At 42.2% G+C, this 14,251-nt stretch overlaps 1 protein-coding gene across 1 annotated transcript in view; it reads right to left on the bottom strand.

Moving 5' to 3' along the window:
• Nucleotides 1–6,314: 6,314 nt before the first annotated feature.
• The window catches only part of c1h18orf54 (chromosome 1 C18orf54 homolog), an 80,710-nt gene continuing 72,773 nt past the window's right edge, over nucleotides 6,315–14,251 (bottom strand). Inside the window, exons 9-10 of the mRNA XM_067984713.1 lie at nucleotides 13,869–13,942; nucleotides 6,315–6,478 (exon numbers count right to left, since the gene is read on the bottom strand). Coding sequence (XP_067840814.1) covers nucleotides 6,388–6,478; nucleotides 13,869–13,942 — 165 coding nt within the window. The 3' untranslated portion in view covers nucleotides 6,315–6,387. The remainder of the gene's footprint in view (nucleotides 6,479–13,868; nucleotides 13,943–14,251) is intronic.

Below are 14,251 nucleotides of genomic sequence, written 5' to 3'. Positions count from 1 at the left end.
AGGGGCAAGAACTCTACTTGCCAAAAAAACAGCCATGGACAACTAAAGAGGTAAGGGACAGTATAAGACATAAGGAAAGGGCATACAAAAAGGCAAAAAATGGCATAGATCCTGGCAAATGGGAAAGATGCAAAGATCAACAAAGGGTCACAAAACAGATAGTAAGAGCTACAAAAAGAGAGTATGAAAAGAAACTTGCAAGGGATATCAAAACTAATACGAAGAACTTTTATAGTTATATTAGGAAAAAGAGGGTGGTCAGGAGAAATGTTGGCCCCTTAAAAACTGAAAGTGGGTATATTGTCATTGACAATGGGGAAATGGCAGACATGTTGAATAATTACTTTGCGCCAGTATTTACAGTAGAAAAAGAGGATAGCATGCCGGAAATCCCAAGAAAACTAATATTGAATCGGGGACAGGGACTAAATAAAATTAACATAAGTAAAGCAACAGTAATGAAGAAAATAATAGCACTAAAGAGTGACAAATCCCCAGGACCAGATGGTTTCCATCCCTGGGTTTTAAAGGAAGTAGGTGAACACATTGCAGATGCCCTAACTATATTCTTTCAAAGTTCTCTAGATTCAGGAACTGTCCCTCTAGATTGGAAAATTGCACATGTCACTCCGCTTTTTAAGAAAGGAGAGAGAGGCCTAACATCTGTTGTGGGGAAAATACTGGAGTCTATAATTAAGGATAGGGTGACAGAACACCTTGAGAATTTTCAGTTAGTCAGAGAGAGCCAGCATGGATTTGTGAAAGGTAGGTCGTGCCTGACAAACCTGATTGAATTTTTTGAAGAGGTGACTAAAGTAGTGGACAGGGGAATGTCAATGGATGTTATTTATATGGACTTCCAGAAGGCATTTGATAAGGTCCCACACAAGAGACTGTTAGCTAAGATAGAAGCCCATGGAATCGAGGGAAAAGTATGGACTTGGTTAGGAAATTGGCTGAGCGAAAGGCGACAGAGAGTAGGGATAATGGGTAAGTACTCACATTGGCAGGATGTGACTAGTGGAGTCCCGCAGGGATCTGTCTTGGGGCCTCAATTATTCACAATATTTATTAAAGACTTCGATGAAGGCATAGAAAGTCTCATATCTAAGTTTGTCGATGACACAAAGATTGGTGACATTGTAAGCAGTGTCGATGAAAACATAAAATTACAAAGCGATATTGATAGATTAGTTGAATGGGCAAAACTGTGGCAAAATGGAATTCAATGTAGACAAATGTGAGGTCATCCAATTTGAATCAAAAAAGGATAGAACAGGGTATTTTCTAAATGGTAAAAAGTTAAAAACAGTGGATGTCCAAAGGGACTTAGGGGTTCAGGTAAATAGATCATTGAAGTGTCATGAACAGGTGCAGAAAATAATCAATAAGGCTAAAGGAATGCTGGCCTTTATATCTAGAGGACTGGAGTACAAGGGGGCAGAAGTTATGCTGCAGCTATACAAAACGCTGGTTAGACCGCACCTGGAGTACTGTGAGCAGTTCTGGGCACCGTACCTTCGGAAGGACATATTGGCCTTGGAGGGAGTGCAGCGTAGGTTTACTAGAATGATACCTGGACTTCAAGGGTTAAGTTGCAAGGAGAGATTACACGAATTAGGGTTGTATTCTCTAGAGTTTCGAAGGTTAAGGGGTGATCTGATTGAAGTTTATAAGATATTAAGGGGAATGGATAGGGTGGGTAGAGAGAAACTATTTCCGCTGGTTGGGGATTCTAGGAGTAGGGGGCAGAGTCTAAAAATTAGAGCCAGACCTTTCAGGAGTGAGATTAGAAAACATTTCTACACACCATGTGTGGTAGAAGTTTGGAACTCTCTTCCGCAAACGGCAATTGATACTAGCTCAATTGCTAAATTTAAATCTGAGATAGATAGCTTTTTGGCAACCAAAGGTATTAAGGGATCTGGGCCAAAGGCAGGTATGTGGAGCCAAATCACAGATCAGCCATGATCTTATCAAATGGCGGAGCAGGCATGAGGGGCTGAATGGCCTACTCTTGTTCCTATGTTCCTACCGCCTGATCTTCTGAGCCAAGATCCTTTCTCACTACTGTCCTTATGTCATCCTTTATTATCTGGACTGCCCCCCTGCCTTATCCATTCTGCCTGTCTTTTCAAAATGTCAAATAACTTGGGATATTTAGTTCCCAACCTTGGTCACCTTGCAACCACATCTATTAGATCACACCCATTTATCTCTATTTGTTCCACTAATTCGTCGATCTTGTTACGAATGCTTCGTGCATTCAGATAAAGAGCCTTTCATTTTAACTTTTTACCATTTTTCCCTGCTTTGACCTCATTCGCTGATGCACTATTACCGTTAAACTCTCTGTCCCTTCCTGCCACTTTGCTCATCTTTACCCAAATCGCTACATTGCTGTTGCTTTGACTTTTCTCTTTAGATTTCTAAATTTCCCCTTACCTGACCCCTGCTACCCACCACCACCCGCCACCACCCCCCCCACCTCCGCTTTTTTTTAGTTCAAAGCCCTATCTGAAGAGTATAATTGTTTTGAAATAGTGGCAGAGTTGCTTACAGGAATAAACTGTAAGGAGTCTTACAACACCAGGTTATAGTCCAACAGCTTTATTTAAAATCACAAGCTATCGGAGGCTTCCTCCTTCGTCAGGTGAGTCACACTCACCTGACGAAGGAGGAAGCCTCCGATAGCTTGTGATTTTAAATAAAACTGTTGGACTATAACCTGGTGTTGTAAGACTCCTTACATTTGTCCACCCCAGTCCATCACCAGCATCTCCACATCAGGAATAAACTGGGCTGGAGGGTTCAGCAAAAGATATTACAAAGAATATTGATCCCTAAAGTCAAGCAGTTGAATGACTCTTAGAAGATGCTGGCCCCAACTCTTCCTTCATATTTAGATTAAAATATTCTGTATCTGTACGAAATGCCAGTTTTATGGACTTGTTAATCTAATATGCTTGACATTAGAAAAGGCCTGGAATTAACTGGAGCTCCAATCTGCTTCAGTCCAAGATTTTTTTTTCTCAATCATTAATTGTGAAGATGTACTGGGGGATTGCTTTGCTATTTCTAGCAGTTAATCCCTGCTCCTCGTACAGGTGACATACTTTGAATCATATGTATTCATCGAATTGCTGGAAAAAAATGGCCATGCCGCTTCTGATTTGCCATCATGCTGGCTGCGCCGTATTCTAATTAGAAACGCAGGAAAATAAGGAGTAAGTTATTAACGGCGAGATTGGCGCACTAGAGGTGAAAGTTAGTGTGTGTCGCCAATCTCACTGTTGCAGGAAAATCTGGGCCGTAATGTATCTTTTGTTATATTGAGAAACCAAAGTATAGAGAGCCAAGTCTCATAGTGTGGGATACCACCTCGAATTAAGAGTAGTGACAACGTAAGACCAGCTTGTACTTGGGGAGCTTCAGTATTCATCTGAACAGCTGTAGTATCCCATTGTAGTGCCACTTGCTGCAGTTATGCCTCATTGTTGACTACATAAGATAACAGTACTTGCAGGGAGCAGAATAGAATCATGGAAGTTACAGCACAGAAGGGAGGCTTTTGGTTCCTGTGCCTGCGTCAGTGCAAGCTAATCGTCTTAAAACAGAAATCTTTCATGTTGCTAACTGATAATAAAAGAAATTGCTTTTTCTGCTGCACCTAAGATATTTGCTTTTTTTTATCTTCTCCTTTCTACAGTATCCCAGTATCTACATGTCACATCACTGTTCAAGGGAGCAGGCAGGCAACGTAGACTTTGACCTCATCATATCCAGTCACTCAGATTTGTGTGAGAGCCACCACCTGCAACTCTGCCTCTAATTTTTATTTTCCATGGGCCAAGCACCTGGGCACCTCCCTATGCCTAAGACTTGCAATTCACTGCTCGAAGAATCACAGGTGTAAACGCGCTAATATATTGGACAGATTCAAGCTTAAAGTGAGAAATAAAACAAGCAGATTTCTGCCACTTATTGGATTTTGAACCAGAAAATCAAATCTCGGGGAAGGCTGACCAATGCTTTTCATAACTGAAAACTGAACAATAAAAATGTGGTTTTCTTTCATTGCGTTTACAAAAATTCACCACCAATGCATGCAAGAGTCTGTCCCCAGCTCTGCACATACATGAATGGGTCCATCTACAACAGCTTTGTACATGCACATTGGTCTGTCCGTGGTTCAAGACAAGGGATCACTACCAATTGAGGAGGATCTGTGCATGATCAATCTTGTATTTCCATGTTTAAACTCTGTTCCCTGCCTAGTTTTGACCTGGATTAAAAGTAGCAGTCCTAATTCAGTGCCCATCAGTTCAAACTGCAAGGGCCAAGAACACAAATAGCTAAACAACTTTTACTCATTTTAGTCTGGAACAGCCCAGGTTCTAGTTTCAAAAGAATGATGCGCAGAAACTGGGAACGTGGATTTAGAAACTAACTTCAGTTGCTCTAGGTCAAGTAACACTATAGGATTTGATTGGGCGGAGGACGGGGGGGCGGACTGGAGGAATGAGATCATGCAGGTAACCAGTGAGGCAAAGTAAATTACAGCCAATGTGGAAAATCTGAAAATTTATATTTGTCATTCAGGTAAGTGTCTGGGCTCTGCAACTATTCTATCCTCTTGCTAATTAACCACTCTCTTGCCTGATCCACTAATTTAAGATCAGTAGTGAATCCATTGTGAAGCAGTTAGAAATGGCTTTTCAGATTCTCCAAACTGCAAACATTTGTTACACTTCAGTGCTTCTTATTTAAGCAGTTGCCAGGGAAACACAGCATCACCTGGTGGACAAGAGTGTTTAATGCACTGCTGAAAAGAAATTAATAAAAATTGAGGCAAGTTCTTTCTATTCCAGCTCAAACAGTTTTGCCAGAAGCAGGTTATATGTTTCTATACTGTTTTCCATCCATTACAATGCTGCAACAGAATTTAGGGCTTACAATTTCACAAACCATACCAGTGCAGATCATGAGATTAGAATCATCAGAACCCTATTCGTGTGTTACAAAAGTAGTTTCAGTTTACTGAAAAACAGATTAATGAGAAAGCATGAAATGGAAAAATCCAAATTGGCCCATCAAGCCCGCTCCTGCCAACAAGTCATGTACAATCTGTACTGTCACGCATTCTACTGAACTTATCTCCTGGGGTAGGTGAATGACTAGAGGGTAATTTGTATGATTAAAAAACTGACAATTTAATGGAAGGGCACGCAAAAATTTATATGGTATAACCAGCATCTCAACCTAAGATTAGATTATATAGCATCAATGCCAATTTTCCAGAGTTTCTGCAGCTCTTCCACTGAAGTCACGGCAGACGAGGGGAATCCCCATAGAAATTCATCCCTGTTATTTCCCTCCTTCAGAGTGGTAGCCATTCTGTTCACTGGCTGCTGTCAGTGCCACTCTAAACAACTGGTAGTCTGGCTCAAGTTGATTCTTTTGCCAACTTTCCCACCCTACAGAAAAGCAATTCCATCCCATTCTGCATTTGCCCTACTTATCCTCAGCATGGATTAGAAATTTTGAACCTGTGCAGAAGAGATACAAAATTATCCTATCACTACATGGGGGCAGTACCATTCATGCAGTACCATGCATCCCCCAGCCACCTTATGACTGTGCATTTATGTGATGTCAAGCATTGATTGCTCCTGGTGAAATCAGTTTGGGCAGTCTTAATCCAACACAAAATTGTACAATTTGGACTAATTGACAGTCTCACCATGATGTGGGGGAATGAAAACGTTATGTTTGTGCAGTTGGAAGTGTTCAGCTGTGAGTAATACGTTGTTGGGATAGAACCCAGTGTGCTTTATGTGCCTGGCCTGGAAGCGTTTGATCTTGATTATAGCTAACAGAGAAGAATTCCTTATCTTTATTAAGTATATAACATTTCATTACCTTTCTCAGAAACATTTAAAGTGCTTCATGTACAACAAATTACTTTGGAGTACAATGACGATTATTTATATAACGTGGCAGCCTTGTTGACCACAGCAACATCCCACAAGCAGCAAGATGAATGACCAGTTAATCTGTTTCTTGGTGGTGTTGGTTGAGGGGGGAATGTTGGTGAGGTTGCTCTTCTTCAACTATCCACTTGAACCACCAAAACAGAGAGATGGAACCTCACTTTAAGATCTCTTTCGAAGGTCAAGGGCCTTAAACCCATAATTTTCTCAGATAAGCAAAAGTAAACAACTGACCCAAACAAGATTTATAAATTCAAAAGAAGAATGGACCCTGGCATTAGAAGGGGATGTGGCTGTAGTCAGGTGTCTCAAATCAACTCAAACTTTTTAAAAAAATTATTTTATTAGATTGCACAAGCTATTAGATTTTTAAAATATTCTTCCTAATCGCTCATCATTCGTATCGATTTCTCTGTGCTTCCTTTTCCTTCTTGGCACCGATATCGTCTACAAGCTCCTTCAGATGTCTCAAGTGGTTCAGTGCCCTGGCGGAAGAAATATTTCAGCTGTCACTACATGTTTGTTTCCATCTATACAAACCAGATTGGAATTGAAACTCGCAAAATAATACAAGATATTCCTACCTGATTATCTGAATCTACTGTTTAGATTATTCATCCTTTCTCTACTGCCCTTTTTCACTAACTTAGCCCGATTGCTTATTCCAGTTGATTTTGTAGATTTAATGTTAATGCATTGGCAGAAAATTTTGCCCTTGCGTGACAACCAAATTACACCAATTATTTAGCCATACCTGATAAGCAAAGCCCATTCAATTCAATAAGTCTTAGTTAACAATAATGTAGCATTTTCTTAAACCAGTAGCATTTATAGTGCAGCTGGCAGATATGGGGCAAAATCAGCAACCATCACTGAAATCAACTATTTTCATGCACAAACGTAAATGCTTCCCAAAACTAGCTGTGTGCCTCCTATCCAGACTTGTGCTGTACAAAAGGAAGCTTGCCATTTGAATGAAGAAACAATTTTAGAACTGAGGGGTAAGCAACGCCACACACTGAAGTTTTTATCATTAGAGGTTCCAAATTCATATAGAATTTAATAATTGAGAACTGAGAAGTTTTAACTGTAAGGAAAGACTGAACAGGCTGGGGTTCTTTTCTCTAGAAAAAAGGCTGAGGGGTGACCTAATAGAGGTCTTTAAATTTATGAAGGGGTTTGATAGGGTAGACGTAGTGAAGATGTTTCCACTTCTGGGGAGTCCAAAACTAGAGGACACAAATATAAGATAGTCACTAATAAATCCAATAGGGAATTCAGGAGAAACCTCTTTACCCAGACAGTGGTTATAATGTGGAACTCACTACCACATGGAGTAGTTGAGGCGAATAGCATAGATGCATTTAAGGGGCAGCAATATAATTACGATGGAGAAAGGAATAGAAGGATAGGCTGGTCAGGTGAGATGAAGTAGGGTGAGAGGAGGCTCATGTGGAGCATAAACACCAGCAGACACTTGCTGGGCCACATGGCCTGATTTTGTGCTGTAAATCCTATGAAATTAAGCATATAATTTGGACCCCAGTACAGGTTATTGTGTCCTGCAGAGTGGGAGTGGGAGAAAGGGGAATAGATCTGCAACTTTTGCACTAGAGTTAGTAATGTTTGTGCACACTGTTAAAACTGCATATGGACCTTTTTACACCATTAAGATCTTTACACCATTTTCTAACAGTAATCTGTTCAAGCTGAACATGCTCGAATGTATTTAGTCACTAAAGACCACCAAAATTTCCATTCAAAATGAAGTTTGCCATCAGGTGAGGAGAAGAAATCCTTAAGTCTTCCCAAGATAACTGGAAATTATTTTTCCAATGGCCTTTTTAAGATTAGACAATGAGCCAGTAAAGACATTTCTGAGGATCCAATATATTTTGCTACACAGAAAGAGTTTCTACTTATTAAGCAAACTATAATAAAACAATTTGCTGTAGGATCTTACACAGATTAGCATTTGTCCCTAGTGAATAATTGAATACGATTTTTAGTACGTGCAGTAATGATGGCGTCAGATGAATTAGCTACTCACCTCATCTGATGAAGCAGTCTGATAAATTACAGGATTATAAACCAATTAACAGCCTTTAAGAGGAATGGGTTTTATTCATAGATGTTGCATGCACTGTCACTGTTGTTAATTTTAAATCTGAGATTGATAGATTTTTGTTAACCAAAGATATTAAGGGATATGGGGCTAAGGCAGGTATATGGAGTTAGGTCACAGGTCAACCATGATCTCACTGAATGGTGGAACAGGCTCGAGGGGCTAAATGGCCTACTCCTGTTCCTATGTTACAATGACATGTTGGATTGGTTTCAAGTGGCATTGAGCCAAAAACATTAAATGAAATTAATATATTAGGAATGGAGAGTCTATTCCAAAAAGTTTGGCATTACTCAACTACTACTGATTGAATGGCCTTGTCCTCTTTGATACTCTTTTCAATCTTGGTGGTGCTGTGTACTATGGACTTTGGCCTTTCATAAAGAAAGAACAAAGTTGTATTTGTATAGTGCTTGTCACACCCTAGGGATGTCCCAAATTGCTTTACAGCCATTTAATTACTTTTGAAGTGTGATCACTGTTGTTTTATAGACAAACGTGGCAGCTGATTTGTGCACGACAATGTCCCACAAAGTACAATGAGAGGAATGACAGTTAATCTGTTTCTGGTGGTGTTGGCTGAGGGATAAATGTTGGACAGGATACAGGAGATCTCCTCTGCTCTTCTTGGAATAGTGCCATGGGATCTTTTACATCCATCTGAAGGGGCAGACGAGGCCTCGGTTTAATGTTTCAACAACAACAACTTGCATTTATATAGCACCTTTAACGTAGTAAAAAACCCTAAGATGCTTCACAGGAGTGCAATCAGACAAAAACTGACCGTGAGCCGAAGGAGACATTAGGACAGGTGACCAAACGCTTGGTAAAAGAGGTAGGTTTTAAGCATTGTCTTAAAGGAGGAGAGATAGGTGGATAGGTGAAGAAGCAAAGAGATTTGGGAAGGATATTCCAGAACTTAGGGCCTAGACTGCTGAAGGCATAGTCGCCAATGGTGGGGCGAAGGAAGTGGGGAATGCACAAGAGGCCATCCGAAAGACGACACATTCAACGGTACAGCACCCTCTCAGTACTGCACTGAAGTGTTCAAGTCCTGGAATTCGTTATTCAATAAAACACAAAATAAAATGTCCAAACATTTGAAAGAAGTTAATCAATGTGCTGTAGTATTGCACTCAGGGAGTCAAAGTCAAGTGCAGTCCAAACAGGGTTAGTGGGCAGGGAGAAAAAATGGACTGGGGAGGAGAAGGGGGGGGGGGGGTGGGAGGAGTAGAGGAAGGAGAGGAAAAGGAGAGGAAAGGGAAGGGAGGAAACGGGGAACGAAGGGAGGAAAGGGGGAGAGAGGGAGGAAAGGGAAGAGAACGGAAGAAAGGGAAGAGAAGGGAGGAGAGGAGAGAGAAGGTAGAACAGAAATGGGAACAGAGAGAGGGAGGTCAAGAAACAATGGGGAAGTTAGGAGGAGTTGGTTTATGAATCTCTATCCTAGCACTTGGCAGGTGACAAAAGGAGTCGTGGGGAAGAGGAGAAGCAAGGACAGAGAACACTCAGAATGGGAGGGAGCGAGGGCAAAAATGTTTCTTGGGGAGGAGGGTGTTGGAACAGCTTGAGACAAATCTTGGTGGGGGGTGGGGGTAGGGGCAGGTGTTAGGAAGGCAAAATCATAACTGCACCTCAGTGTGGGAGGAAGAAACACTGTCAAGGCGATGGACCACTTGGCAGTTACTGTTGCCAGTGAGCGGCGGTCGCGAGTGGGCCAGCAGGTGATTACTGCAAAAGCTGTTTTGATTAGGTGGTTTGGCACAGGTCGGGACAACTGGGAAGGATGTTTTGGCGGTGGGAGGACCTCTCTGGTCAGTGGCATTCTCAACTTTGTACCCACAAGCTTGCCAGGACAAGTCCCGGGTGTCTCTGCACTATTCCACTGTTGGTACTGAAACATATATGATCTGCGAGCATCTGTAGTTTGGTGCATTGGGATAGGAGGCTGGGCCACTGGCAGGCGGAACACGCAGGCTTCGAGGGGCCTTCTTGAATGGTCCGCCAAATCTACAAAGTAAGAGCGAAACTGTACGCACCACATAAATCAAGGGGGCAACTGGAGTTCAAAATATTGCAGGAAAGCAATGAAAAGAAGGGGCTTTGGGATTGTAGGAGGGAGTCCATCAAGGGCATTTTACAACTGGAGGCCATTGAACGGGTGAGGAAGGGATGCCACTGAAAGCCAGGGAAGGCCTGATGGGTGATGATTTAGAGTTTTGAAAAGAAAAGGGCTTCGTAATATATCCCTCAGGCGAAAAAATTTACAGTGGAGATAGATTTGTCTGCTTATGATTGTTTTGATACTTAGTTTTCTGTTGAAATACAAGCAGCACTGCATTAGATCTAGTGCTATGGAGCTCATCATGTAACATCGAGCGGGAGGAGGTATTGGCGGTTTTAGCAGGCCTTAAAATGGATAAATCCCCAGGCCCGGACGAAATGTATCCCAGGCTACTGTGTGAGGCAAAGGAGGAGATTGCGGGGGCTCTGACACATATATTCAGAACCTCTCTGGCCACAGGGGATGTGCCAGAGGACTGGAGAACCGCTAATGTAATACCATTATTCAAGAAGGGGAGTAGGGAAAAACCGGGGAACTACAGGCCAGTGAGCCTAACATCAGTGGTAGGAAAATTATTGGAAAAAATTCTGAAGGACAAAATTAGTCTCCACTTGGAGAAGCAAGGATTAATCAGGGATAGTCAACATGGCTTTGTCAAGGGAAGATCATGTCTGACTAATTTGATTGAATTTTTTGAGGGGGTGACTAGGCGTGTGGATGAGGGTAACGCAGTGGATGTGGTATACATGGATTTCAGTAAGGCCTTCGATAAAGTCCCGCACAGGAGACTGGTCAAGGAGGTACGAGCCCATGGAATCCAGGGTGCCTTGGCACTTTGGATACAAAACTGGCTTAGTGGCAGAAGGCAGAGGGTGATGGTCGAAGGTTGTTTTTGTGACTGGAAGCCTGTGGCCAGTGGGGTACCACAGGGATCGGTGCTGGGTCCCTTGCTGTTTGTGGTCTACATTAATGACTTGGATATGAATGTAAAAGGTATGATCAGTAAGTTCGCTGATGATACAAAGATTGGTAGGGTGGTAAATAGTGAGGAGGATAGCCTCAGTCTGCAGGACGATATAGATGGGTTGGTCAGATGGGCGGAACAGTGGCAAATGGAATTTAACCCGGAAAAGTGCGAGGTGATGCACTTTGGAGGGACTAACAAGGCAAGGGAATACACAATGAATGGGAGGACCCTAGGCAAGACAGAGGGTCAGAGGGATCTTGGTGTGCAAGTTCACAGATCCCTGAAGGCGGCGGAACAGGTAGATAAGGTGGTAAAGAAGGCATATGGGATACTTGCCTTTATTAGCCGAGGCATAGAATATAAGAGCAAGGAGGTTATGATGGAGCTGTATAAAACACTGGTTAGGCCACAGCTGGAGTACTGTGTGCAGTTCTGGTCGCCACACGACAGGAAGGATGTGATCGCTTTGGAGAGGGTGCAGAGGAGATTCACCAGGATGTTACCAGGGCTGGAGCGCTTCAGCTATGAAGAGAGACTGGGAAGATTGGGTTTGTTTTCCTTGGAGCAGAGGAGGCTGAGGGGGGACATGATTGAGGTGTACAAAATTATGAGGGGCACAGATAGGATGGATACTAAGGAGCTTTTTCCCTTCGTTGAGGGTACTATAACAAGGGGACATAGATTCAAGGTAAAAGGCGGGAGGTTTAGAGGGGATTTGAGAAAGAACTTTTTCACCCAGAGGGTGGTTGGAGTCTGGAACTCACTGCCTGAAAGGATTGTGGAGTCAGGAACCCTCACAACATTCAAGAAGCATTTGGATGAGCACTTGAAATGCCATAGCATACAAGGCTACGGACCAAATGCTGGAATATGGGATTAGAGTAGACAGGGCTGATGGACGGCGCGGACACGATGGGCCGAAGGGCCTCTATCCGTGCTGTATGACTCTATGACTCTATTATTTCACAAGCACAGCACAGGCAGAACACTTACATTTTAAAACGGAAACACTGTCACCCACTCGTCGATTTTAACATATAATAATAGACATTCCATTGGCAGTCAGTGAGTTTTTGCAGAGAAAGCTGCAAAAGCTTTCGCTGAGACTAAGAAGTTAGGAATGTTGGACGGTTAGAAGTCAAGTAAAACAACCCACGTTAGTGGGAAGTGCGACTTATTCTTTATTTTGTGTTATAACGCAAATCATTTTTACTGACTGAATAAAGTGAGTCCGATCATAACGGCTGTTCTGTATTTTTACCGTACTGTGAAATGAAGCAGCTTATCAATTTGTATCAGGCCTCGTCTCACCAAATGTTTGCTCGGTCCGCCTTCAGAGAAATTGAAGAAGTACACGTGCAAAAGACACGAATATCAGATTCAGGGTACAAGGTATTATTTTTATACCTCCAGGTTATGCTATTGCACAAATAGATTTAGGCATAAATGTAAGGTGCTCAGGCCGCTTATGGGAGCAACTGAAGCCACTGAACCCGAGAAGACACGAATTTGTAACGGATGATTCCTAAGACATGCTAAGGTGCTACATAAATGCAAGTCAACAACAACTTGCATTTATAAAGTGCCTTTAAGGTAGTAAAATGTCCCAAGGCACTTCGCAGGAGCATTATCAATCCAAATTTGACAATGAGCCACATAGGAGATATTAGGACAGGTGACCAAAAGCTTGATCAAAGAGATAGTTTTAAGGAGCATCTTAAAGGAAGAGAGAGAGAGGTGGAGGGGTTTAGGTAGGGAATTACAGAACTTAGGGTCTAGGCACCGTCACCAATGGTGGAGCGATTAAAATCGGGGATGAGCAAGAGGCAAGAACTGGAGGAGCGCAGAGATCTCGGAGGGTTGCAGGGCTGGGAGGAGGTGACAGAGATAGGGAGGGGCGAGGCCATGGAGGGATTTGAAAACAAGAATGGGAATTTTAAAATCAAGGCTTTGCCGGACCGGGAGCCAATGTGGATCAGCGAGAACACAGATGATGGGTGAACGGGGCTTGGTGCGAGTTAAGGAAAAGTCTTTCTTTCTTTACAGGAAAATCTCATCACACAGCAGCTGGAGCCTTGAGTTCAACTGCCATCTTGGCACTGTTTCCAAGGCTGTGTACACCTGGAGGCTGAGGATAAATGGGAGTGCAGCCGGGAATGTTCTAGCTTTGGAAATGGCATAAATGCCAAATGTAATTCGGAGTTTTTAACGGTCTTATTTTCAAATGTTTTTGTTTGTTCACACAGGTGCTAAAAGTCATTTTAACATGAGAATGTGACTTATAAGAGAATTACTGAAAGTTTAACTTTAAAAAAAAAATCCAGCTCAGGATGTGGGCATTGCTGGCGAGGCTGGCATTTATTGCCCATCCTTAGTTATGCTGATACAACTGAGTAACTTGCAATGCCCCTTCAGAGGGCTTTAATAGTCAACTGTGAAATAGTGGGGTGACACACAATGGGTTTTATGGTAACTGCTGTAACAACATCAAATTTTTGGGAATGGCTGCAGTTTGAGTAGTCCAGTCACAAACTCCAGTTGCTTACTGGTTCTGTGCAGAAATTAAGCTGTACATAATGACAGCCATAAACTCACATTTTACCACTCAACAGTGTAGCCAACTGACTCACCAACCTACCTCAACCCCCACTGATGATGGCTTTGCTACAACATTAAAACTGCAGATCAGGGCACATTTATAGCATTTATATACCAAATTACCGTTGTAATGATTTGCTGCCAGATGCCCCCTCAAAGTCCAAGCCATGTGTCTGAGACATTATGTTTTCAGGTATCTGTTCAAAAGAAAAGCTTTATTTAACAAATGGATAAAATCATAAATGCAACAATAATTACACGTAATATATTTTTTTAAAATACCTTCAAACACTGATTGGTCTTTGGAAGTACACCAAGTGCCATCAAGAAGCTCAGTCTTCTGTATAGTGTCAAATGCTACCCCCCTCAAAACTCTTTAATTCTCGATAAAACCCACATCCATCTAAGACTTGTTCTTATATCTAGGATCTTCTAGCACCTCGATCACACTCCTGAACAAGATTAAGAAAATTATCTGACAGGGATCCTCTCTCTCAACCTTCCTT

The sequence above is a fragment of the Heptranchias perlo genome, chromosome 1, assembly GCF_035084215.1.
Source record: "Heptranchias perlo isolate sHepPer1 chromosome 1, sHepPer1.hap1, whole genome shotgun sequence".
Classification (NCBI taxonomy): Eukaryota; Metazoa; Chordata; class Chondrichthyes; order Hexanchiformes; family Hexanchidae; genus Heptranchias; species Heptranchias perlo.
Note: the sequence above shows the minus strand (reverse complement) of the source record. Positions and strands in the feature narration are given on the sequence as shown.